The 27,329-nt window shown below is 48.0% G+C and overlaps 1 protein-coding gene across 1 annotated transcript; it reads left to right on the top strand.

Annotated features, from left to right (window-relative positions):
• The first annotated feature begins 2,720 nt into the window (after positions 1-2,720).
• On the top strand, positions 2,721-27,329 carry Dctd (dCMP deaminase). The gene is made up of 6 exons (XM_050147387.1): positions 2,721-3,061; positions 3,991-4,122; positions 4,330-4,465; positions 23,023-23,139; positions 24,488-24,584; positions 26,042-27,329. Exons 2-6 carry the CDS (start codon positions 4,015-4,017, stop codon positions 26,118-26,120), a joined length of 537 nt encoding a protein of 178 aa, XP_050003344.1. The 5' UTR covers positions 2,721-3,061; positions 3,991-4,014; the 3' UTR covers positions 26,121-27,329.

Raw genomic sequence — 27,329 nt, 5'->3', positions numbered from 1 at the left:
TATACATACATACACAATACATACACAGACAGATGCATAGACAGATAAATAGATACATACATATACACATACACAGATAGATACATAGATAGGTACATGCATACGTATATACATAAACAGATAGATACATACACATATACATACACACAGATACATAGATAGGTAGGTAGATAGATAGATAGATAGATAGATAGATAGATAGATAGACTGACCAAAAAACTCAAGCAAAAACAAGGATATTCTAATAGGCTGCTTAAAAACAGCATTTAAACATGAAGTGGGTCAGCAGTAAGGCAAGAAGTTGTTTGTTTATTGTGATTTTTTGCAGCAAAAGTATGTAGTAGAAATTAATATTTAAAGAATGATTAAATGCATATTGTTAATTCAACAGAAGCCCCAAGTCAGTACATTTTGAAGGTCACCAGGGCACTATGAAGTAATCCATAGTCTGGCCTGACTAAAGCCCTATGACCTCCCTCTCGTAACAAACTTGATGCGTGTATTGACTGCTTCCCCTACTCAGGCCTCTGTTTCTTTAATTAAAAAGAATTTTCCTTCTTGGCAAACATAAGAGGCAGAATTATTAGGTGATATCTGGGTAGGGCAAATTATCCATGGATGCCGTCAAAGTCCCTTCCAGGGGAGTCTCAGAAGAATTTTACTATGACTGGCCTTTTCAATCTGGGTTCCCCACACTCATGAGCTACTGAAGTAATTCTAAGTAACGTAATACACATAGATAACCTGACGTTCCATAAGACGCAGAGTGGGCCAACGTCTGACAAGAGCCTTTACGACCATACCGATGCGGTCTATCCCTGGTGATACCCCTCACCTTGCCTAGGGAGGTAAAGCCTAGATATGGCTGAAAGTGTAGCAAACTCCTGTACCTGTGGCATCAAAGCAAGAGCCTCAATTATAAGCCAAAATGAAAGGTACTAGCGAGAGATTGAACACTTACAGTCACACTTGGAGTTACAAGGTGTTAATGAGCAAGACGTCCCGGAAGGCATGCATTTTTCTCACTTGGCTGTCTGGTTTTACTGTTGGCGCAGAGAATTCGAAACCTCCAGTTGTGAAAGCAGGGATCAGGAGTGTTTCCTGCGTTATGAATGATACCCTCGCTAAGACGAGGGGCTTTCGGGGGGGGGGGGGAATGCAGGGAACAGCCAGGGTCACTGTTTGCAGCAAGCAGGATCCGGAATTTATTGCAGAGGCAGATGTGTGAACTGACCAAAATGGAGAACGGTGAGAAGTAACTAAATTATGTATAACAGCCTTTACACGGCCGAGGAAGGATAGAAAGCTTAATGATGCTGTGGTTGAAGGACCAGCAGCAACTGGTGATGTATTAGCTGTGCGTCGGCAAGAAGAGGGATGAACCCACCAAGACCCGAGGACTACAGATGACGGTGACAAAGACCAAGCCGTGGGTGTGGGAGAGAAACCACTTGCTCAGGACATAATGAATTTTGGTGGCAACATGATAGTCAACTAAAGTTAACTTGACATGAAAAATCATCGCTTTAATCTATGTGGCTCTTTCAAGCCTGTGTTTTATCAAGGCAAAAAAAAAAATCTATAGTTAACAATGAAATATTTTCCCTTCTTTGCTTTCCTGGCTTCCACCAAGAGCAGTACATAATTTAATTATGGAATCTACAGGCTGGACCATGGAAATGAAGAATGATGTGTCTGGGCTAGTGAGAAATTAGGTAGCCCCAACTGTTTATTCTCGTCACTCTTCCCTCTGTGAGGCTAAATTAATAGTTAACAAGCTTTTGTTTGGATTAGCAGTTGAGCTGTGCAGATCAGAATTCATGATTACTACAGTAGCTTTTATTTATGGAGAGATTAGGGATGGAGTGTGGGTAGTAGCCGGTAAGATCCGCGGGTAAGACAAACATGGACACTTGTCATTGTGTGCCGGAGCAAAAGTTCCTCCAGACTGAGGGAGTCCAGTAAAGGATGTGTAAGGAAATGGATGTAGTTCCTTGGGGCATATGATCTCCACAGACTTTACCAGGGGACTGTCAAGCCAGCATGTGTGCGCCTTGACTAACTGAAGAAGGGTCCTTTCGCAGGACTGGAGTAGAAACTAACCCAGGTCAACCAAAAAGCGATGCAAATTAACTTTCGAAGTATGAGGCCTCAGGGCACAGCTGCACGCCCTACATCCTCCTCATATGAAACTGACAAACCACCGCCTAGCTAGGAGGACTCAAACTTAGGGCTTATTATAGAGACCCAAACCAAGTCCCTTCATTGCCCGCCCTTTTCAGGTCCGGGGCATCTAGAATCTTTGGGTCTTTTATTCACCTTTCTGTATTTATAGTAACTGCTTAAGGAGGTGGTTATGGATTCAGAGGACTGGGAGGCGCACTCACCATCGACAACTAAAAAGATCGAGCTCTCAGGCCCGTGGGTGCGGCCAGGTACGGTCCCTTCCTGAGCCCACTCCTGCACCACCAGGGCAAAAAAAAAAAGCCCAGGGCAAACCACAAAGGTAAACGCAAAGGTGACCGCAACGCTGGGGCCCCGCTGCCGGTGCCGGGAGACAGACGCTGATTCCACGCGTGTCGGTCATACTGCCGACCCACTGTGCATCAGGACCCACGGTCGCGGCACCCCGGGGTGGCCGGGGGTCGCGACCGCGCGGAGGTGCTCGCCGCGCTCGTCCCCGCCTCCCCTTCCGCCGCGCGCGGGCTCCGCCTCCCTCCCGACTTCCTTCCACGCGGCGGCGGCGGCCGGGGTCGGGTGGTGCGAGCGTGGCTCATAGCCCCCTCCGGAGCGGACGGACGGCTGTCGCGTCCCCTCCCAGAGGACCGGGCTGAGTGGGCGGCCACTCGCGTGCGTGCGGGCTCGCCGCCGAGGAGGGAGGGTGCTCCCCGAGTCGCTGCTGGCGCGCACGTGGTGGGGAGGGTGGAGACTTGAGAACCTGGGCGCAGAGTTGGGAGAAGTGGCCAAGACTCTGCGTCCCTTCCCGGCTGAGGTGTAGCAGTTTCTCCCCGGACTGGTGACGTCTCAGCCTCAGTTTCCTCGTTTCTGAAGCTGCTCGTGGGTGGGTACAGAGCCCCCAGGGAGTTTTAAAGCAAGCACGGGGCAGCCTGGGGTGGAGAAACGTGTCCTCTCTCGCTGCCTTCCCTTCCCCCTCCAACCCTTAAAGCAGGCGGGAAGGCAGGCAGATCACCCAGCGAGTCTCCATGTTGAACAGGGTTGCAAGGGCGATCGAGCCTTGGCTATTGTTTGTGGCTCCTCATACCTACCTGTCCACTGCTAGATATTGCCCTGAAGTCTGAAGGGGAAGTTTGGGAAATGCCTACCTTAAGATCTCAGTGAATGGGGTGACCCTGTATTGCCGTCCTTCCCTAGTTTATTTTTCAAAGGATTCTCTTAGCTGAAGTTCTGTGCCTCCGCCCACCCATTATAGAGACCTCTCAACCTCTCCCCCATTGTAAAGACCATCTAGGCCAGGTCCTAAAGCCCATGTTAGAGAACCTGGCTTTAGTATTAGCATTTTCTTAGTTTTTTTTTTTTTTTTTCCATTTAGTTCACTTCTCATAGTTGATTAATTGATTTATTTGAAGAAACGTTAGTTCCCAAACTGACCCCATTTAAAATTTTATTATTTATTTATTTGCACTGGACTTAGAGGGCAAATTTCCCGAACTGGCCTCATTTCAAATTTTCTTTCTTTTTTTCTTTCCTTCCTTCCTTCCTTCCTTCCTTCCTTCCTTCCTTCCTTCCTTCCTTCCTTCCTTCCTTCTTTCTTCATTTGCAGTGGGCTTAGCTGTCAACTTTCCTGAGTTCTGGGTCTGTAAGATGTGTTGCTAATGCCTGTTTTAGCTAGACGTGAGGGTCTTAAGTGGATAGGACCCATGTTTTGTGGTTTCTGCCTAGTGAGTACAGCTGCCGTTTTGCCCAGGGCTCAGGATTGATGCATTTACTTGGAAAGCAGATTGACTGACAGTTGTTCTTCTCCATGTTTAGGGGCCTGTGACTTCGAGACCCAACATGAGTGACATTGCCTGCAAAAAGCGGGATGACTATCTGGAATGGCCTGAGTATTTCATGGCGGTGGCCTTCTTATCAGCCCAGAGAAGCAAGGATCCGAGTTCCCAGGTAAGTCGGTTTTGCGGGCAGGTGTTCAGATACTCGCAGAGGTGCACACGGAGAGCAGGTGAGGAAGTGGGTGCCTGGCAACGTAATCGCAGAACCCATCTGCTAGCCCTTAGTGCCCAGCTCCCCCATGCTTCCGCGCCACCTCCCCAGCGGCACACACACCGGCGATTCGGAGTTACCAGACCCTTGGGTGATGTTTCTCTCTAGGTTGGAGCCTGCATTGTGAATACGGAAAACAAGATTGTTGGGATTGGGTACAACGGGATGCCAAACGGGTGCAGTGACGACCTGTTGCCTTGGAGGAGAACGGCAGAAAATAAGCTGGACACTAAGTATCCGTACGGTAAGGCATCCGCAGGCTTCAGCCTGCTTCCTGTCGTGGCTTAGTGAGGGTTTCATTGAAAAAAACGAAAACAAAAACAAATCTTCGTTTTTAGTCATCAACAGATGGGAAGGGGAAAAGAATTGTAATGAACTGCCCTACCTTCCTGTTTCTCCTTTTTTAGGCAGTGTTTTAATTAATTCTTTGATAATTTTATCTTCTTTTAAGATTTACATATTTATTTTTATTTATGTGCCTGTATGTGCCTACATGAGTTTATATGCTCTACATAGTCATTCTATCCCACCAGCCAGCTCCCGAATCACTACAGAGAGACTTATTATGAAAGCATGGCTGGTAGCTTAGGCTTATATCTAAATAGTTCTTACAACTTAAATTAAACCATATTTTTTAATCTTTGTTCTCTTAAGTGGTTTGGTTACTTTTACTTTGTAAAGCCCACACTGTTTGCTCTGCAGCCCGGGCATCTCTTCATAACTCTGCCCTTCTTCCCAGCATCCTCTCTGCCCTGAAAATCCTGCCTAGCTATTGGCTGTTCAGCTTCTTATTAAACCAATCACAGTGACATAACCTTGCACAGTGTGACCAGGTATCTCGCAAGGCGTAGGTACAAGTGACAGCAGAGGCCAGAAGAGGGTGTCAGGTCCCTTATAACATAACTGGAGTTACAGGCATCTCTCCAACACCACACTCCTGTCCCCATCTCTTCAGTTTCAAAGAGCCACCAATGAAAGCACGGTACTGTTACACAGACTGGCCCTGAGGTCCTGCGCTTACTGCCTTTGTGGGTCTAGTGGGCTTCACAGTGGTCTGAGAGTCCAGAGGCACCAGAGCATGCAATGAAGGCCTCAGCCCTTTGCAGAGAGAGCAGGGTCATATGGGGCAGCTCTGTGAGTGGTTTCTTCACTTTGGGGAAAACCCGAATCAGCTTGCCAAGTGGTGTTTCTGCTAACCAAGCAGGACTCCCCTTGATGTGCTGAGAAGCAAGGTACATTCGGCCTCATGAGGACATGAGTGAAGTTCATCTCTGGGAAGCTGGTATCAGACTGAGCTGGGCATCAGGAAGTGGATGGTACGGCTCCATCTCCGTTGCTTGGGTCTCTAGTCCCACCATGGGCTGTGTCCAAAACCAAGGGCAGCAGTATATAGAAAAGAAGCCCTTTGCCTTGGTTCTTTTGCTGTATTAGTTGCTGTTGCTGTCACCAAATTGACAGAAATGACTTATGGGAGGAAAGGTTTATGGGGGCTCTCGCTTTCAGAGGTTGTTTTGGCTCTGGGGATGGCTCTGTCCTTGGTGCAGGAAGCATAAGGTAGTGTCTGTTCACATCCCATGGACCAGAAGCCAACCTCTACAGAACTCTGTGTGTGTGTGTGTGTGTGGGGGGTAATAGCCTTTAAAGGCTCACCCTCAGTGACCCATTTTGCTAGGTTAAACCCCATTTCTTAAAACCTGTACACTTGAAAATAGCTTCACAAGCTGTGGAGTTCAGGGCTCAAAACATAAGCCTGTAGGGGACCTTCTTGATGGGAACCTGTGACAGAGGTTTCTGTCCCTCCCAGTCCCACAGCACTTAGCCCCAAAGAAACACACAGAGGCTTATATTAATTATAAACTGTTTGTTCTGTTTGCTCAGGCTTATTATTAACTAGCTCTTACAACTTAAATTAACCCATAATTCTTGTCTTTGTTTAGCCAAGACAAGAATTGGCTTGGTACCTTTTCTCAGTGAGGCATTCTCATCTTGCTTCCTCTGTATCTGGCTGGTGACAAAATCTGCCTTTTTTCTTCCCAGAATTCTCTCAATCTGGTTGCCCCGCCTATACTTCCTGCCTGGCTACTGGACTATCAGCATTTTATTAAACCATTACGAGGGACAAATCTTCATAGTGTACAGGAGCTTCCTCCCACAGCAGAAACCATAGCAGTCTTTGCCTATCTCAACCCCAGTGGGAATCCCTCCAGAGACGATGGGGAGGAGGAAAATTCGCTTCGCTTTTCCTCCTATTTTTCTGTCTGGGTAGGTAATCCCAGAAGAGAGTCACATTGGGTTGTTCCTGTCCGTTTCTGGCTTTTCGTCATTGTTACACCTGGTATTTATGTCTTAGAATGAACAGATCGACTCTGTAGGAAGCCAAGTAGATTAAGGTCATCTAAATGGGAAGGATTGTGCCTTCCGGGAGTCAGGTTCAAGGTGTCAGTGTAAGATCTGTCTCATTTGTTGGCTCTTTTGGTAGGCTTTTTTTCTCTGACTGTTCCTCCCGAGGAAGTCCATGTCTGCCTTTAGTCTAATTTATGTAATTTTCACTAATGTTCTTGGACCTTAATCTTCTTAAGTAAGCCCCGGAAGTTTCTTTTTAAACTGCTTAAGGGCAAATCCTGCATGTTTGAGAGGAAAGGGAGCAAGGTGCCTGAAGAAGAGAGGGAATTGAGGAGTAAAAGGGTAGAGACCACTGCAAAGCATCCAGGGTTTTCAAGGGCATAAAAAATAGTTCCATGATTAAGGGGATTGATAGTCAATTTAATTTCACCCCTGGTAGGAGCAGCAAGAGCACAGGCAAATTGGGAGAGTGTGGAACTCTCTCTTCCGAGGCCCAGCGATGGCTCGTGGTAATGAGTTATGTGAACAGTATGCTGGCATATTTTAGAAACTTTGTCACCCTGGTTTCCGTAAGCCTCTGATGAAGAAGAGGGGGGGGGGGGGAATGATCAGTTGTTTTGAGGTCTATGCAAAGTGATTTTTCACAGTCCCGTTCGATGTCCTGCATAAAAACGGCCAAAGCGAAAGGGTCGATACGTCGAAGATCTGCACCGAAACATGACACTCCAGTCAATATTTCTCTGCGTCAGGACAGTGACGTATGGGTCCTTCCTCTGAGGAATTCTTATACAGACTATCGGTCTGTGGTACTCAGGCTGGTTGCTAAAGATACCAGTGGATAGAGGGTGCAGCGTTGAAGGTCGCCAGTGGTCACTGGGCACTTCTCGACGTGGGCCGTGTGCCTTCAGTCACTGAGAGGCCTGGGAGTCTCCCCGCTGCTTGGTGCTCTGTACCCTCAGAGTGGCTGGCTTTATTCTAAAGCTGCTGTCTTTCGTCAAGGGTGAGGAGAGTACCTCTGGAGCGGCTTCCCCGGGTGGGCGGAACTCAACCCACAAGGCATTTGTCCAACCCACTGGTTCTCCTTTACTGAAGAGCGGCTGAGTTTCTGAGCACTGGTTGTCTACAGGATTTTTTTTTTTTATCATCTATGATACCTCTAGGTTTTCTGAGCTCTTTGCCCTCACTTATCAATTACTCATTTTTATGTGTAGCTGGGTGAGAACGTAGACAGTTTTCGCTCGCGAGCATAACCTTGTAATTTGATGTGCCATAAAAATTGTAGAAGGTATTAAATGGTTTTTTAAAGGCACTTAGTATTACTACCGTCATAATATATACGTAACGATGGGCTTTACGTCTAAATAATGACGGCTGTGCGCGCGCTGTGCACTCATTCCAGCCTTTCCAGGGCTGTTCGGGCCACTGGGTAGGGAATGTTCAGATTGCCTAGGATCTAGGAGGCATTTTTTACAACTTCTGTTTTAAGCTTACAAACTTTAATTTAAAAAAAAAAAAAAATGAGGCCATAACTGGGTGCTCTAACTCTTCTCTTCCCTCGCCTGTGTTAATGTTGCCCAAGCTAGGAAAGGATGAAACCCTTAGAGATTTTTTTTTTAAGAGCTCAATTCATTGGTTCTGAGCTGCTAAGTCAGCAGGTCCTGAGGACAAATTTCTGTTGTCACCTTGTTGGGGTAAGAGAGACCAGAAGCAGTAGTGAGGCTCACCTTTGGGTGTGCCTGTGAGGGTGGCTCTGGAGAGAACTGAGAGGGTTAGGCCTGGCCTGCGATGTGGGTGGCTCCTTCTTATAGGCTGAGGCCCTGGCCTGAGGAAGGGGGTTGGGGGGTGGGGGGGGGGGGGGACAGGGGCTGGATGGACAGGAGGACGGACAGTGGACAGCGACAGACCGAGCCCCAAAGTGACTGAGCCGGGGAGTCTGAAAATCACGGAAATCCGAGTTTACCAGTCATAATGCAGCCCAGCTCCCCGTTATTCATTCTGGGAGCCTGGAGCCGTCAGCCTTGATTGACACTTGGTGGGGAGAAGGGAAACGCAGAATGCTTGTAGCAGAAGAGGAAGACACCTTCTCTGGGCTGTCTCTCTAGAGAGGCATCATGAAAGGGTGTTTTTGTTCTCCCAGCCTTAGGATCAAAACTTCATGAAGCTGTTTGATTATGATGAAATTTTAATATGGAAAGTGAAAATTCCCCCAGCTAAAGAAACTACTCTTTCCATTCATTCCCTTCCCCGCCCCCTGAAAGATCCAAAAGTTAGTATGACGTCTGTGCCAGTCAGTGGCAGGAAGAAGGCAGCCTTGTTCAAGCGAGCGCTTCCCGGGCGAGCAGCAATTACAACACCAGGAAGCAGCAAATTGATCTAATTTGCCGCATAAAAAGACTCGGGAAGATTTTGATTTTTATGAGGAGGAGGAGGAGGAGGAGGTAGGTTGCTAAACTCACGATGAAGTGTTCAGCTGACATTTTTGTGAAATTCATTACGGTGTAACACGTTTCCTCAAAAATACCAATTTCATAGCATGGAGGAAAAATACTCTTGGTAATTCAGATATTGCTCGTTCCTTGGGGTGTCATGGCTGTTGTAGAGTCGAGTTCTTTGCCTGGGTAAGCGTCTGGAAATTTTTACACAGTGGTTGCTACACTCCCGTGATGCCCTGCCTTGCTGTTTACCATTGGTGAAGGATTTGGTGTATGAGTATGCGTCTTCGTCCGTCAGGAAGTGGGATTGCTATGCTGGCCCTATCACATGTTGTCCTATTAGGGACCCCAGTCCTGATGTCCCTAGGAGTGGGTGGCACCTTTATTCTGAATGCATTGGGCAGAAATGAGGTTGTGGACTTCTGCAAGAATTGGGTCCCGTTTCCCCAGGAATACTCTGGAAAGAGACCAGTGCTGCAGAGGCCGGGGGGATGGGTGGCACAGTGGGTAAGGGCACTTGCTGCACAAGCTTGTGGCTCAGAATCCAAATGCCAGGTACCCACAGAAAAAAGGCAGGTGTAACCCCATACCCCTGCAACCCTAGTGCTGCGAGAGATGCAGACAAGAGGTTACGGGGCTTGCTAGCCACCAGCCTAGCTCCGGGTGTAATGAGATGTCTTATTTCAAGGGAATTAAAGCAGAGAGTGACATAGCAAGACACCCAGTGTCCGTCTCTGGCCCCCGTGTATGCACAGGCATGCGGACTCACGCAGACATGAGCATAGGCGTGCACTCGCAGAGAGAAAACGGTGCAGGGAATGAAATGTTGAGAACCCGGGAATTAATTCAGGTGACAGATCCACATGGCAACTTTCACCACCATTGCCGGCGTGAGGCAAAGCTTCTTTAAATTCTGCATTTAAATTTAATCTTTATTTTTCGTGTTTAGCATATTGTTAAGCATGCAGAGATGTCACTTTAGTGATTACGTAGCCGTTCGCCTCACCCCCACGCACACTGACATTTTCCTGACTGCCATGCGGGTGATATATTTCTTTGGCATCTAAAAGGTTAGTCTTGAGACACTAATTTATCAAGAAGTTAGGAGACCGATCCTCCTCAAGCCGTGACTTCCTCGCTGCTTGTGAGAGCTCTGGAGTAATTAAGATCAAATTTGTCCTTCCGGTTCAAACCGGATGCCCGCTGGTTTTGTTAGGCAGGTCCGTGGATTTGATGACTCGCTGTGTCTCTCTTTCTGCAGAATTTCATTTTGTGTGTAGCATCCTGCCATTCCTCCCCTACCTGGCCATGCAGGAGTTGAAGCCTGAGAGCAGATCTGACTGGGGACTTTGCACAAGTAACCTATTGGCTCTAGGCAAGTAACCCGTTGGCTGTAGGAAAACCTTTGAGCCATTTATATTACCCAGCTTGAGATAAGACTAATTAATTATACCTCAAGGTACAATTCTTCATAAGAGGCCTTTGGGAAGGAACAAATAACTTTTACTGATATATTTGATTTCTGTCAAATAAAGTACGTATTTCTATTGGCACAGGTTTAGTTGTATTTAAGACATCAGTGATCATTTCGTATGAAAATTTAGAAAGGATGGCAGTAGCATAATCCCTGTTCTGAGGAGCAGATGTAGGAAAAGCTAAAATGTCTGTGGCACTTAGACCTTGCCATAAAAGCCCCCATCTATCCCGATATTACAAAGAGTGATGCTGGAAGCCTGCTCCCCGCAGAGAAGCTGGAGACAGTTGTGGCCCTGGCGCTGATTGTCCAGAAGTGTGCTAAGGGGGAGTCTTGTCCTCTACCTTGAAATAAAAGGTTTCCTGAAAAGTTAGTATTTTCAAGGGAGTTGGTTAATTGCTTAACCTTTAGCCGCTCTTGAGCCGATGGCCCCGTCTTTCCAGGTTGGTTGTTACTGTCGCTCATGAGGTTCCAAGCTGGTGAGACTGTTGACGACACTGCCCCCTTCCCCCGCAGCAGCCTGCAGGAGCCCCTTCTGGGTGCTGGGAGGAAGGCTGCTCAGTACCAGTTTGGTTTCTCCATGTCCTGTGACACCAATGCCCTCAGCAGTCATCTTCCCATTAAGTTCAGCGGGCAGCCATACTCTCACCATAGACCAAAGCATTCCATAGGCAAACCACTCCCTTGGTGGAATCTCTGTAAAGGAATTGGACTCTTAGACTTTGTGTGAGGTAGAAACACGTCTACTTCTCTATTCCTGAAATACAAGGTCTGGCTATTAGCCACGCTTGTTGACAATAACCTTGAGCGAGCAGAACTCTCTGGTGTAAATCTTGGGGAACCTTTGCTTGAGGTAGAAACACAATAACCTTGAAGGAGTAGAGGTCAGTTCCAACTCTGTGACCTTTGGTCAACAGGCTCACAGTTTTGGTCCTCCACAGTCATGGAGTTTTTAGACCCAGGACTTGGCATGTACTTCTCAGTCTCAGTCTCTCTGAAGTTAAAAACACTTATTGCCTCTGTGTGCACATCTCTGTGTGTGCATGCCTCTGTGTGTGCGCATCTCTGTGAGTGCACATGCATGTTTTTGGGAGCTGCTGGATGATTCTCCCGTCTCTACCGCCAGTAAAGCACTTGCTATACGAATGGTGGGATCGGGATTACCGATGTCCATAAAGCTATGTCTGGCCTTTTGCGTCTATTTGGTGGTTTTCTGTGAGTTCTGGGGTTAAACTCAGGTTGACAGGCTTGCATGGCAGGTGCTTTCCCCTGAGATCCCTCACCTTCCCCACCTCTCCGTTTTGTTATGGAGTGGTCCATTGCTGAAGACTCTGCCAGTTGGGCAATTACAAGGAAAATACTAATAATGCAGCCAGTGGCGTGTGGTTGGTGTGGCTCTGTCTGCCGAATTCTGAAGGCATTCTCAGTCCAAGCTGCAGGCTGTGAACGTTGTTTGTGAGGGACAAGGAGGATGTCATGATGTACGGAAGGATAGAATCAGGCTTCCGACCTGTTGGCACGCAGGCATTTATACTACCTTGCCCTTGGGGCCTAGCAGGACAAGTCACCAGCAGCAGCCAAGGTGTGACACTGTGACTCCTTCAGCCACTGAGTGGAGTACTCGCCCTGTGCGCAAGGCTATATCCTCTTATAAAAAGCTAGCCGTTCTCTCCTGTCTCTAGTCTTTCCGCTCTTGCTGAGGCTGTTGCATGGTCTGACCCTGTGGTGTCCCTTGGCTCCAAAACACCAAGGTTACCTTTCAGCGTTAAATGAGTACACTACCTCCCTTCCCTTTTGCTTTTGTTTTGATCCCATTTGGGGATGCTGGGATTGAACCTGGGGCCTCGGACATGCTGGGCAAATTGTCATTGAGCTACATCTCTAAGGTAAATATAAACCAGTTAGAGACAGTGTTCACAAGTAGAGGGGAATAGCTAAGAGGAGCTCGGGCTACCCCCTAAATATAGAGATTAAAAGGCATTAAATAAGAGAAGGTTTGGGGGGCTGGAGATATGGCTCAGTGGTTAAGAGCACTGGCTGCTCTTTCAGAAGCCCTGAGTTCAATTCCCAGCAATCACATGGTGGTTCACAGTTATCTGTAATGAGATTTGGTGCCTTCTTCTGATCTGCAGGTATACATACATGCAGAACACTGTATACATAATAAATCTGAAAAAAGGAAAAAGGTTGGGAAATAGCGATAGAGGAGAGGATCTGTATGTGAATGAGAGAATGGGTTTGACACACTAGACCTGCTTACAACTGTAGAGAAAAGAGGCGCGTCTAAGACCAGGCAGGAGGAGCTTGAGGAATCCTCCTGTGACTCAAGCCCCAGCGATCCTCATTTGAACAGAGATGCTCGCTGGGCACTGGCAATCACCCGTGGTGAACGCTGACTGTTGGTGAGCCCAAAGGCTGGCAACACTGCCACCCTGCTACCCGAAGGGCCAGCACCGGCTCCTTAGTAGAAGTGCAGATTTTATCTCTTTGCTTCTTTCAAATGATAGATGCCATAGTAAATTTAAAATATTGAATATGATAACTGAGTATGAATTTTTAAATTCTGCAATTAAAAGGCTTTGTTGAAATGCCATTAATTTTGAGTTTAGGTGAATAAAGGGAGGCAGAACTCTTCGGCGGATTTTTTTTTTTCCCCCTTCTGCAAACGAGCTATCCCTTTTCAGGGGTTAAAACAAATGCTAGTGGATCACCTATTCTTTTACCAGCCTGAGTTGTCAGCTAATAAAGAGGTCGTCCTCTCCAGTGGGGTTCTTCAGGTTTAGAACTATGTGTTATCAGTTCCTGGTTGTGGTAGAGTGCTGTCCCGTGTAACTGTTTGCCTGCTCACTCCAGGGCATCTTATATTATAACACACACACACACACACACACACACACACACACACACACACACACACACACACATCTGTGTATTACATGCCCGGAACTGTGCCAGTGGTGCACAGGATGCATGTGCTCTAATCTGTTTTCACAGCGTTTGCAAGTTAATTGTGGAGGTGGTAGGCGTTAGTGTTAACGGAATAAGCTGACATTATGGACTACTCCCTTCAGAGATCTGAAGGGTCAGGTGGGCCAGCCAGGGAAAATGGGCAGGTTGGTGTTGGGATGGGGGAGGCATCCTGGGAAGGACCGCCTGGCTCAGGGTGATGTGTGCTAAGAAAAGCAGCAGCAGCCCAGACTTCAAGAGCAAAGGGTGGGCTAAGGAGTTTGGAGTTTGGATTTAAGAGATTGTTGGTTTTTTTTTTTTTTTTTTTTTTTTTGGTTTTTCGAGACAGGGTTTCTCTGTAGTTTTGGAGCCTGTCCTGGAACTAGCTCTGTAGACCAGGCTGGTCTCGAACTCACAGAGATCCGCCTGCCTCTGCCTCCTGAGTGCTGGGATTAAAGGCGTGCGCCACCACCGCCCGGCCTGAGATTGTTGTTTTGTACTTTGGGGTGACTGTGTGCCTCTCCCGACTCTTAGGTCGAAGGCTGTCCCTAAAGTGGGGGTATTAAGGGGTTGTTTGATCAGGACAGCAGAGCCTTGGGGTTCTGTGCTGGGGCCTGAAGGCTCGCCTAGGAATGCAGGAATTCCAGGACCTGCATGGCTTGGAGAATCCCGAGTTGGTAAGCTCCTCCCACCCATCTCCCACGCTGAGCTGAGACGGAATCACAGTTTTCAGAGCATGGATCCCCACTCTTGTTCCGGTGCCCCGTGCACTCCCAGTTTAGCCTTTAAAAGCTGGGGACCCAGCAGGCCGGTTTTGAAGCCCGGCTGTGTGTGTTTACATGACAGACTGTCAGGGTGGTTGGCGCTCTGTTGCTCTTGGTACCTCTCTAGTGCCTTTCAGCCACTGCACGTGTGTTTCATGTGAGCAGTAGGTAGGGAGTTGGCCCGGCTTAGCCATGGATGAAATGCAGTTATTTCTACATCCTCCCCCTCCTGACCTGATTGTGTGCCCTTAGCACATAGGGAAGCAATGTAATTAGAGTTCTGGGGGCTTTATTATCAATAATGGAAACACCACAGTCAGAAATGTCTTTAGCCCTAAGCACTACCATTGGGGCTAAGTGGCTCCCCTGGGTGCCTTGAGTTGCTACCAGCAGCTCTATCGAGAGGCAGAGGAAGGGGGTAGAGGATGGGATGGGAACGGAACTGCGGAGGAGAGGAGGAAAACACGTCCTCCTGTGGTCCAGCTGCAGCGTGCCTCCAGGGCCACCTGCTTACTCCAGGGCCACCCTACAGGGGAGGAGAGACACAAGCTTCCATTACCGGAGGATCTTGTGCACTGTGCTGGATTCTGGGCTCTGTAGGGTTTCTGGGGGGGTGGGGGGGATTTTTCTCTCCCTGGTCAGGAGGCTGAAGCTCAGACACACTGCAGTCCATCAGAGTCCTGACCCAGGAGTCGGTGGGTGATGGACAGCGATGTGGGCCCCATAATGGGGAGATAGGGGGGAAAGGCAGAGCCAGCAGCAGCTCTGAGAACTGGGGTATGCTGTTTCACCAGTGGCCCCAAGAAGTCGTTGCAGCAGCCAGCGGGGCTTGGGTTGTTCGTGGATGCTATACCAGTTCGAGCCTTGCTTGAAACTTGGGGGACTTGGCAGCTTTTGAGCAAGTAGCTTGTGTCTTTTTAATTTTATTTAAATAACTTTTTTCATTTATTTTATATACCAACTGGTTGGTATTTTACATATCAACCCTCCCCTCTCCTTATGTCACCTCCCCTTTCCCATCTACCCTCCCTCCCCTTCCACTCCTCCATCTCCATTCAGAAAGGGACAGGCATCCCATGGACTTGCCCATATCCTGGCACATCAAGTTGCGGTAGGACCAAGTTCCTCCCCCTACTTGGAGGCCAGGAAATGCAACGTAGTGAACAGGTTACCAAAAGCCAGCTAAGAGCCAGGGAGAGGTCCTGCTCTCGCTGTTAGAAGTCTAACTAAGAGACCAAGCTGCCCAGTTGTGCCTTCATTTTTAAATCTGGTTAACTTTCCACCGTCGTTTCCTAGCAGAGACTTCTCTGGGTACAGGGCAGAAATAGAAAATTAATAGACGTTTGTCCAGCCGGACGCGGGTTTCTCTGAATTATCTCAGTTTCCTGTTTTTTATTTCCACATACAAACTTTACTATCATGTCTCTCATGCGAAATTGTGTGTGTCCGTGATGCTGAAGGCTGTGAGGTTCTATTCCACCATCTTCTGAGGAGAAAGGTCACTGGCTAAATATGGGGCTGGGAGAAGGGAGCGGCAGTCGCGTGGACACATAGTCCTTTGGTTGGCCAGGCAAAAATGCTATCCTCTGTCACCTGGGTCATCAGGGAGGCCCCTGGTGACCATCTCCCAGGAGTCTTCACCTTTGCAGGGATCTCCTAGGGTTGAAGCCACCCTTTCTCTGACTTCTGACTAGTGGTAACAAAGGCGCCATTAGCATAATTCTTTTCTATTGTAATGCTTTCTCCTCCAGCTTCCCCGGGTGCTCTTCAGGTAAGTGTGCTCAGAGAAAGGCAGAATGGTATCATTCCGAGAGACTGGGGCTTCAGATATTCAGAAAACTCTGATAATTAATCAGCCTGCTACTTCACAGTTATTAATCTTGCTATAGGAGAAGACTGGGTACAGGTGTGTGTGTGTGTGGGGGGGGATCCCTTCAAGTGTCACAGCCGGCAGGGAAGTGATCCAGGCGAGGTAAAACTGAAACTCAGGTTAGCAGGACTTAGCTGGTCCTGGGTCAGAAACTTCTAGAGCAGTGGTTCGCATCGTGTGGGTCACGACCCCTTTAGAGATTAAACTACCCTTTCACAGGGGTCAACCAAGACCATTGGAAAACACAGATATCTACATTAGGACTCATAAGAGTAGGAGAATTGGATTTATGAGGTAGCAATGAAAATTATTTCATGGTTGGGGGTCACCGCCGCATCAGGAACCGTATTAAAGGGTCACAGCACTAGGGAGGTTGAGAGCCGCCGTTCTCCACAGCACCAGGCATTTTATTGTTAGCGTATTTAAACAGCACAATGTGGGGGAACAGTTTCCTGATGTAATACAACTCGCAGTGCCCCAGGAGGATTAAGGCATGACTTCATCCAAAATACATGCAAAATACATGTGACGTGTTGGGCAGTGTTGGTGTGAGCCTTCAGTCTCTGCACTTGGAGGCCGAAGCAGGAGGATCTCTGAGTTCAAGGCCAGCCTGGTCTACAGAGCGAGTTCCAGGACAGGCTCCACAACTACACAGAGAAACCCTGTCTCCAAACCAAACAAAACCAAACAAAACAAAACAAGGCGTGTGACCAGGAAGAAGGGTTCTGTGGCTTAGGAGCCTCAGATCTGGTGTGGTTTCTGACTGAGCTAGCAGCAGCTCGGAGGTCAGCAGGCTGTGAAGTACTTTGGACGCCTTCCTCAAGGACGGGTTCTTCTGACTGAGAAACAAAGCTAAAGATAAAAGCTTGGGGGAAGAAGAATGGGGATAAACATTCTTAGTAGTGGTGGGGTGTTGGATGGGACCCTGCTTTACAGAAAGCAAAGGTCACCTGGGTCCACTCCCAGCCATCCGGGTGGAAACAGATACTCATTTCCTCTTGAGGAAACAGCCCACGCGGTTAACATTCCCGGTGTCCCCGGTGGTCCGTGAGCACTCACACCTACTGTGACACAGGTGTGACATTGTTTGGGAGCACATTCTGGAAATGTCGGTTTCAGATTTGGGGGTAGCCATGAAGAGTGAGCCTCTGGGGTAGAGCCGAGCCTTGGGTAGTGGCGGCAGGGGTTTGCCTTCAGAGGTTCGGCTGCTGTTAACTATTGACTGGAAGGAGAGGGATGCGAAAGGCTGGCAGAGACGTATGAGGCCTTGTCAGGGCGTCTTTCAGTGATTAAGAAATAAGGAGTCGAAACTCCATTTTAGTTGTAGCCGCTGAAGCAGTTCCTTAAATGGGTCACCGAGAGGCGTGTGCCCTTCCTCTTGGTGGCCGTTACCTTCGGGCGCACTGCGCATTAGTGAGGGCAGAGGTGGGGCATAGCCGTGCTCCTGGAGATGTGCCCAGACTTAGTGACTCTGACACCCGGGTACCCCGGGAGTAAACTCACTTCGATTCTCATTTGGAGAATAATGGCAAAGAGTTTGGTTATCAGCTCATAGGTGGGGCAGCCTGTTAATGTGTACAAATCAGCCTTGAAGTGGGGTACTCCGTTTATGTCAGTTCCTAAGTGCAGGGTGAAATCCAGGGAAAGAGAATTGGGGCCCCCGTGTTTCTCATCGTGTCTCAGGAGGAGACTAAGATTACGTGGTGTGTGCGTGTGTGTGTGTGTGTGTGTGTGTGTGTGAGAGAGAGAGAGAGAGAGAGAGAGAGAGAGAGAGAGAGAGAGAGACAGTCAGTGACTGCCAAGGTTATGTGTGTAGCACTTAAAATTTGTTTAGCCTCATCTAAATGTTTTCTTTTTCCTATTTTCTTTTCTACTTGAGTAGCTGTAACAGTGCCGGTGTCTAAAATAGATATTAAATTAGTCTTACATCGAATGCGATGGGCGTCAAATCCATAAAATGTCGAATCTCTTGACTCTAACAGGGATGGAGTACATCCTGCTAATTTGTCAAACTTCCAGAGAACCGCCTCCATGAGACAGTGAGGATTAATCAAGCCCCAGTGAGAGCGAATTTGAAAAATATAGTTTTCTAATTATACAGTCTCTTCTCAGTGGGCCAAGGTTAATGCAGTTCTGACAGTAATAGAAAAAAAAGAAAAAGACCAAAGTGTATGTATTGTCTCATAATCACCTGAAACGGGCTCGGTTCTGATCGCCGCGCTTTCTGTGCTTTTAATCTGGTGTTTTCAGCGCTGGTTCTTTTCTTTTCTATGATGTTGGGGAGTAATTAACGGGTTCATGTCATTCTTTGTGCTCTTCACATCTTCTGTGTTATTTGGGGGCTTGAGCTTTTGCTTAGCTGTAGATAGGGATTTCTAGTTAATAATGGGAAAATTCGCCTTTTTTTTTTTTTTTTGACCCTGTGGACTGCCTTATGAATACTTGTTAAGCATTGTGCATCTTACGTTCTCTGTCCTGGCCTTGTGTGAGTATAAAAGTCTCATACGACAACTGCCAGACAGAGCCAGTCATGGTTGGTTTTGAGACGCAGGCATGCTGTGGGCTTCGCTTCAGGTTTTAAGTAGTCCCATACCACCAAGCAAGCAAGCAAGCGGCGCCTGATAATAAATTTATTTAACTGATTTTGTGGCTTCCTTGGTTTGGTTGTATGTTCCTGTAATCCCAGGACTCGGGCTGAAGAAAGGATTGCCTTGAGTTCAAGACCAGCTCAGGCTGCACGGTGAGTGCCAGTCCAGTTAGGACTATAGCAAGACAGTGCCTCAAGAAACAAAATAACAGAGACAGACAGACAGACAGACAGACAGACAGACAGACACAGACACAGACACAGACACACACACACACACACACACACACACACACACACACACGGCAGGGGCAAGAGAGAGAAGGAAGGGTGTTAGAGGCCAAGACTCAAATCAGGGAGAGGAAAAGAGAGAGGAGGGAGAGGCCGCGTGTGGAGGGCGGGGTGTTAACGCAGGGAGTGGTTATGACTAACGAATGTTCTATGCGTGTATGACAAGGGCACAGTGAAACCTATTGTTCAGTATAATTAATATGCCCTACCCCCCCCCCCCATTGGATAGAAGAAAACCCGAGGTTCTATCTGCATTACAATGAGACAGTTATTTTTAACATTAGACTAGCAGTTGTTGAAATGATTTCTTTGCGAGAAGGAAGTTAAAAGCCGAGCATCTGACCTCTGCTGAGTGAATGAGGACTGTGGACATGTTGAAGGAGAAGGAAGCAGAGACGGGGAGGCCACCACACAGCTCCGGGAGTGAGGGCTGCAGCCTTGTGCTTGGCCGAGAAAGGAGCCCATGTTTTGTTAGTGAGAGCCTGCGTGGAGAATGGAGGAACGAACCAGGATGTTAGCAAGAAGCCAGAAGGCGCTGTACTTCATATTTTAAAAATTGCTTTTACTAATTATGATTATTATTATCATTATTATTATTATCATCTCTGGGGGGTGTCTATATGTGGGGTGTGTCTGGGTGTGTGTATGCGCACAGGTGTGGGTGGTTATGGCTTACGTGTGACTGTCCGGGGACAGCCTTAGGTGTCCATCTGAAGATACTTTCCACCTAATTGGCCTGGACTTCAGCTCCATTGACTTGGACCTCAGCCCCGTAGGCCAGGCTAGCTGGCCAGAAGGCTTCTAGAGATCCGCTTGCCTCCCGAGTCGCTGTCCTTGGGATTGCAGACGTGCACCACTGTGCCCAGCCTTATGTGAATCCTTTATCAGCTGAACTGTTTCCCAGCTTGCTTTTACCTTATTCTTTTATTTTATTATTTTTAGTTTGAAATAAACCTTCCCAGGGCTGGTATTAATCGTGCAAACAGCACTCTCCTTATTGAAAGCTCACAGGCCTTCTAACGCTAGGCAAGCTGGGCCTTGAGCCCTGAGCTGTTCCTGTTGGAAGCCAAACTCCATTCTGTCTCCTAGGGAACATTTCCAAGCTGTGGGGAGAGATACTTGGACTTGTGGCCTTCCTATCCAGGACTAGAACAAGACGGCGTGAAGTGAGCTTTCTGACTTGAGACACCCTCAGGGGTCACCGGCTTTCAGTGCTGTAGATAGCTGAGAAATAGGCCCCAAGCATTCCGCTCCCGTGCGCACTAAGCAGACTGAGTGGACGGTTATCAAGGTGGTCTGTTATCCCTCCTTAAGGACAGTGTGGGGCTCTAGGCCTGACACCCAACCGAGTGACTCTTCACAGATGGATGAAGCCGTGATACAGAGGCTGTGGAGACCCCCGCCTGAGAGGCAGGGTCAAGTGTTAGGCTGGAAAGACACAAGGCCTGAATGAGGCCCTGAACAGAGGGAGTGTAGGAAGTTCCAAGGTGGGAGTGAGATGGGCAGGTCCAGGGCGAAGGTGTTCTCCCAGGTTGGGGAGTCTCTAGACCCCTTTAGTATTAGTCAGATAGGCCTTGGTAGGAAGGGGTTCTGGGGAATAGTGTGTAATGGTTTCTAAAGTTAAAAGGGGTTCAGGACTAACAAGAGCAGTTAGAGTAGGGTCTGTCGTCCCTCTCCTCAGAGCCCACGGTTTCCCTTTTGGTTGTCACCTAGTCGTTGGACTTAGAAGGTGTAAGCTTGCGGGTTGGGAGCTGGCCTGTGTTCCGACAGTTGTTTACGTTACCCAGAGGACCTCATCTTTTTTTAAATAAGCAACTTTGCACTTTTCATCCTGTGAGTTTCGAGAAGATAAAAGCCGTCTCCTTAGAATCCTGTGTCTTGTTTCTGTAAGCTGCCCGTTTCCTGCCATGGCAGAAGGTACCCAAGGTGCCCTGTTTCTTAGGGTGATTTTTACCAATGAGCTTCAACTTCTAGTGATAAACTTTGTTCCAGACGGCCTCAGGAGAGTTAGACAAAAGGACAAAAGGTAGTTGTTGTCACTTGACAGTTCTTACAGAGGAGGATACCATAGTACTGTGTAGTAGCAGGTCAGAGTCTTGGAAGTTCTGAATGCTAACTCCGGCACCATTCCCAGAACCCTTCCCAGATGGGAAAGCCCACTTTGGATATCTGAATAGAAGAGGTTTTTTTTTTTTTTTTTTTTTTTTTTTGCTGTTTCCCAATGTCACCATCAATAATTGGAATCTGCATTTTCTCTTTTATTTATCCAATAAATACTTAACACCATTATGTTCCTGGCATGGCATTAGACCCTGGGGGAAGCGACAAAGAACTTAGAGGGCTGAGCTCTGCCCCCAAGGGGGGCATAAAGGAAACAATTATATCTAATTGTTTTTAACACTGAGCAGCCTTAATGCATCTATCCTGTCGTCCTGGTCACCAGGGGAGAAGGGGTCATGGATACCTCTTGAAGTCCACTGGCCATGTGGTCACTCCCACCCTTTCCGAGCTCTCTGCTTTTCTGTCTTCCCGTGGCCCTGGAGTTTATCAGGCAGTGATACTTGGGGGGGACAAGACTCAAGCCCCTTTGACCAGCCATTGCTCTCTGGTGGTCTGTGATTTGATGAGTCATTGTTTCTTTCATTGCCAGAGAACATTCCTTTTTCCGCTCACGGCTGAGAACTCCTCCTCCGTGGAATCAGTTCCTAGTTTCAGGATGTTAGTATGCACAGACATTTCCTGAGAGAGCGCTCCCTTAGCTTCCCGGTAAAACACTGCCAGGAGACTGGTCCTTCGTCCTTCTGATCCTGAATAGATTCCCAATAAATGTGCCTGACTCTATGAACAAGTGGTGATTGAAATGCCCAGGGTCGTGAGCCTAGGTCGTGTTCACTGACAGCCTCAGTGGTTGGAAGTTGCATGGGGAAGCTGGTGGCTGCAGGGTCTGGTAGAGGAGATCTTTGAAGGGACCCGCATTAGTTTTCTAGGAGTTACATGCGGTTTGGACTCTGCACTCTGCGGGTGCTTGTTTTAGTATTGTGTGCACAGTACATGTTAGGGATCTCAGAGAATCCTGTAGAGCAGGGCTTCCCAAAGTTGTTTGCACATTTGAGTCATCTGGGGGATCTCTTAAAAGTTCCCAAGGCTAGACCATCGCTCTCCAGTATGGAACACATACTGGAGCTCCTCTTGGGGTAATGTTTGAGTAGTTGTCATAAGGAGCATGCCAAGGTAGTTGTGGAGTACACACCCAAAACCTTCAGTGATGCTACCCAGTGGCCAGGTGGGAAACCTGATGGGCAGCGGAGGGATTCAAAGCTATTTCTTTGCTGGAGTTTTCTTTATTTCACCCCTGTGATGAGGGGGTAGCAACAGCTAGCCTACCAGGACAGGGAACTGTGTCAGCTTTGGGAACATTGAGAGAAAGGAGGGTGCCTCTTTTGACCTTGAACTCGGGCAAGGATGCCTGCGTGATCCTCTGGAATCATTGGTGGGTGGTTCTGTGTGTAGAAGGCTTGGCTGCTCATTGCCCTTAGGTGGATGAGGGAGTTTTTAAAATAAATACCTGGTTATCCATTGACTTTTTTTTTCTCTTTTCTTTTTCTTTTTTTTCCCCCCCTGTGGGCTGAGCACGATGAGAGGACTCAGAATAGAAATTCTCAGCTTCACTTCTTCCTCTTGTGTTCTTATGCCCCCCTGCCCTCTTAACAGCCGTGCTGAGTACCCCCGTGTGTGCAGATCAACACACAAATGAGCCGTTTTATGTGGGCAGTTCAATACCCCAGGGTCTTGTGAAGCAGTGAGGTATTGCTCCGTTTAGGGTGGGTGGAGGTACTTGACCTCAGCCCCTCCTGGTGCTCTAGGTGCTTACAAGCCAAGGCCAGCTGCCGGAACAGCTTCCTCCCCTGCTAATCACCACCCAGACAGACCATGGGGGCCCTTCTTTGGTAGTGCGGGGGGGGGGGGGGGCTTCTTTGGTAGAGCCGGTATTGCTGTTTCTAATCAATTCATTCTTATTCTGGGCTATTTCTGAAGTGGAGACAGAATGACCTTTCACGAGCTGCAGCCTAAGCCCTTCTCCTTCCCTTTCACAGTGTGCCACGCCGAGCTGAACGCCATCATGAACAAGAACTCAGCTGACGTGAAGGGCTGTAGCATGTACGTCGCCTTGTTCCCATGTAATGAATGCGCCAAGCTCATCATCCAGGCAGGTAGGAACCAGGTCTTTCCCATTTGTCACATTTGCATCGGAGCCTTGCTCCTCAGCAGCTCCGTGCAGGTGTGTTTGATCTTGCGTTGTTATTGTTTAGATCTAAATTAATTGCACTATCAACTTGGCAGGACGATTCCCGCGTTGTGTTTTCGAGTGCTGCCGGGTATTCTAAGACTGATTGCATCCTCCGTGATTCTTAGCATGTTTTTAATTTAGTTTGCAACTCCTTAAACTGCAAGCTGCCAAAAAAAAAAAAAAAAAAAACCACAGGCATTGCATGTAATTACTGTCAGTTTACCATTCTCTGACATACTGTGCATAGATGAGGGGGGAGGGAGGGAAATGAACTTCTGTCAGGAACGAGGTCAGCTGGGAGTCTCTATATCAAATTTTAATTTGTACCTAATACATGGTAGCTATTTGAGGATCTAAGTATACCTTTGCATATGAATATCATGAGTCTCAAATGTTACTCTGAGCTTTCCTCTTGTGTAACATCTGCCATAAACCTACCACGCTGTATTCTGTATATTGGACCTGTATTTGAACCGTCACATCTAAGAGTGAGCTACCCTTTATCTCCATAAAGCTCTCAGTTGGAGACTTAAACAAGACTTAGCCTGTTTAGCCAGATGTGTGGGTTAAAGGGACTGTTCATCATGAGCCCCCGGGGTGTCAGAAAGGAAGTCGGCTGAAAGCGGACCACAGCCACCATTAAGGGGCAGCGTGGGTGCCTATGAAGCTGCCGCCGTGAACCTCTCTCTTTGGAGTGTTTCCTTAGCTGGTCACTAAGGCGAAGGGATTGGCAGCCGATGCTTGCACGGAGTGCTGTGTGGACGCGTCCCTTCTGAAGGGAGTGTGGAGCTGCCCTCAGGAGAAGATGCTTAGGAGTTGTGGCAGAGGCTCATGCTACCCGGGGAGATCGTCACGTAGACCTGCCCTCCACAGTGATGGCAGAGCCTTTCCTGGAGGCCTAATGCCGCTGACCTCTGGGTTGTCCAGCACCCTCCAGTTCTCCACCTCAGCCTCCTGATTTGAGTAGATGCTTGGTGAACAAAGAATAGTTGCTTACCTGTCGTGAAGAAGATTTGTTAATCGGATCAAGGCTTGACACGTTTTCACTTTGCATTTGTGTATTTAAAAACAAAATCCATAAAGACTGGAAGGCAGATTAAATGCAGTCCCCTCTTCGGTCCTGGGAGGCCGCAGGTGAGGGGTTCAGTAACTGGACTTTGTCTGCAAGCTCCCTTGGGAAAGGCAATTAATCATAGGCGCGAGGCTCTGTCTCTCTTGCCTGTCTTTTGCATTTTGTGTCCGGGCTTATCTTCCACTGTTATTTTTTTCAGGTATAAAGGAAGTTATTTTCATGTCGGATAAATACCACGACAGCGAAGAGACAACGGCCGCTAGGCTCATGTTTGAACTGGCTGGGGTTACGTTCAGGTAGGTTGGGGACTGGCGTAGACGTGCCTGCGGGCCCACCCTGAAGTCTCCACGCGTGCCAGTGTCTTTGGAAATGTGACAGCATGTACCTCTGAAGATTATTTTAGGTACGGAGTAATGACAAAAAATATCTGGAGCCGGCCTGTTTAATGGTTATATTTTAATATTAGTGACTTGCTAAGGCTTAGACTAATTACGCAAGCGGCAAGAAATTTAAAAATTCACAACTTTTTGTGCTCGTCCTGCCAAGCCTTTCTAAATTTTGCGTACGCAAGGGCTCTAGTGGAGATCGCTTAGGATGAAAGCAGCCCGCCAGGGTGAGACACTAGGAATTCTTCTCTGAGCAGCGTTTTGAATTAAGAGCAGAAGCCCTTCCGACTGCTATGATCATCTCTGCAGAGGGGGGGGGATTATGTTTTATTTGTACGTTTTGCTGTCTCTCATGAGCAGCAGGAAATGGTTGCTTGAATGGGGAGCTCTACAAAGCGTCGCTGTGTCTCTGGCCAGCGGGGATAAGACCCGTATGATGGGCGACCTGCCCCATTCATGGCATTCTTAGAGATGTTCAATATTTTATTTGTTTTCTGAGACCGGGCCTCTGTATGAGTAGGCTGCCCCTGGGCTTGCCTTCCTGCCTCAGTTTCCCCAAGTGACACCGCCCATCGTGCCCAATTGGAAATTCGGTTTTTTTGTATGATGCATGCCTTGAATTATTGTGCCTTATGTACCCTAGTTTGCTTTCTGCTGCTTTGATTAACCACTGACTGAAGCTAACTTGGGGAGCAAAGGCTTTGTTTGGTTTATGGGTTATATATAGTCTAGCATCCTGGAAGCCGGGGCAGGAAGTAAAGTCAACCTGGAGGCAGGAACTGAAGCGGAGACCATGGAGGGACAGTGCGTACCTGCGCTCTTGTTTCTTTTAAACAGCCCCTAAGTATCTTCAGTTATGGTAGACGTGTTGAATATGAAAATGTAGAAGACTTATTATTTGCCTCTGTAGAGCTTGATTTAGAAAGTCTCCCCCTCCTTCAGTGAGCTAGCTGTCTTTCTGTGTATATCAGATGCAGAAGAAAGTGTACTGTGTTTGCTTTGGAGCATCTCTAGTTGGCTGCAGAGATTTCCTAGGAAATGAGACAAATAAGACGGGGAAACTGTAATCGGATATCATGTTGTGCCGCTAACTTGTTAGAAACCCTTTGACTCCCGGATAATTCATGAACTCAATAGTTGAAGAACACACGAGCCGAGCCGCCCCATGCCTCCTCGTTCTTGTCTTAGTCTGGCCTGCCCCGCGTTCTTCTCAGTATGGGGCACTATAATTGGCTCCCGTCGAGGTAAACTAGCAAGCAGATATTTCTTCTCTCGGCACTGGAAATACTGTTGAAGCTGAAATCAACAAATGACTTTAACTGCTCGTCGGATAAATTCCTTTACATACTTTGTTTTTTCACGTTTAGGAAATTCACACCGAAGTACAGCAAGATTGTCATTGACTTTGACTCCATTAATCGCCGACCGAACCAGAAGCCTCAGTGAGTTCCGCCTCGTTAAATGCCCTGGAAGAAGGCTCGTCTCCTCTAAGAAGCTGCCGGTGCCTTTCATCTTGAAGTTGCACATAACTTTTTAATAGCTGGCGTAGCACACGTAGACGTCTAAAGAATATGAAACCTTGAATCTTCTTCACTGTCCCTACCGTCACCTGGGTCCATGTCTGTTTAAGCTGTGGATTTAGTTTGAATTAGAAACTAAGGGCCTATCCCCAGGGCTGGAGCGAAGTCCTTCCCCATCCACTGCCGGTGTGGCTGGGATGAGGGTTAGGGCAGTTAGGGCAGAGTGTCTGCTCTGTCATCCACCAAATTCCAGCAGCCGCTCCTCAATGCTACATGGGCCAGGCCATACAAATGATTGCTTGTGTTCTAGCAGGAGTGAGCAGACTCACGGTGATATCAACATCTGGCCCAGAGGAAGCATACCCTGCCACGCCCTTGGAGAAACAAGCAGGACCCAGTGTGACGGTAGCAGGAAATTTTCTGCTGCGGGGTTGAGGGGAGCTGTCACCCACCCACCTACCCAGGGAAGGGTGAGGACGACCCGTGTCCTGGCAGATGATCAGTTCTTGCTTTCCCGCCACACGCCCTCCGGAGGCTAGCGACCCCTGTGGCTCCAGCTTCTCATCCTTGGTTTGTTGGTCATGAAGCACTGTTAAATCGATCCGAGTGACGAGTGGCTCCCCGAGAGGCAGCCTTTCACTCCCGCTAGACCAGCTGTTGGTGATAGCTGGAGTTGTATGACTGGGTGGTGTGGAGCATCCCCACCCCCCAGTCCTGTTTTCCCTGCTGTGTGGGAACATCACTCTTCCACGTGCCAACATGGTTCAGTTCCAAGGGCACCCTACAACCGGAGGGTACATTCATTCCTGTCCCGTAACAGAAGTGTGTGTTTACCGGGCGGTCGTCCATTCCGACCTGCTGGGGATTTGTGTCTTCAGCCACGCAGGAGGCGTCGCCTTCATCCGTGCGGTTGGGGGAATGTTCCGCTCTGTGCTTTGTTTTCAGTTTCATCTAACTTCTTTTAAACGTGCTCAGTGCCCTTGACTGAAATGGTTTCTTTTAGGGTACTCTTATTTTTTCATGTGTCTTTATCTTGTCCCGGAGATTTTTGTTTTGTTGTTTTTTTTACTCTGTGTTATGGGGCCTTTTGTAATTTGGCTCTTTACCAATTTTATTAAAATTTTATTGAAATCTA

This window comes from Alexandromys fortis, unplaced genomic scaffold (assembly GCF_014885135.2).
Source record: "Alexandromys fortis isolate MF-2015 unplaced genomic scaffold, M_Fortis_MF-2015_v1.1 scaffold_32, whole genome shotgun sequence".
In the NCBI taxonomy this organism is placed as follows: domain Eukaryota; kingdom Metazoa; phylum Chordata; class Mammalia; order Rodentia; family Cricetidae; genus Alexandromys; species Alexandromys fortis.
The sequence above is the reverse complement of the archived record's forward strand: the minus strand, read 5'-3'. Positions and strand labels throughout refer to the sequence as shown.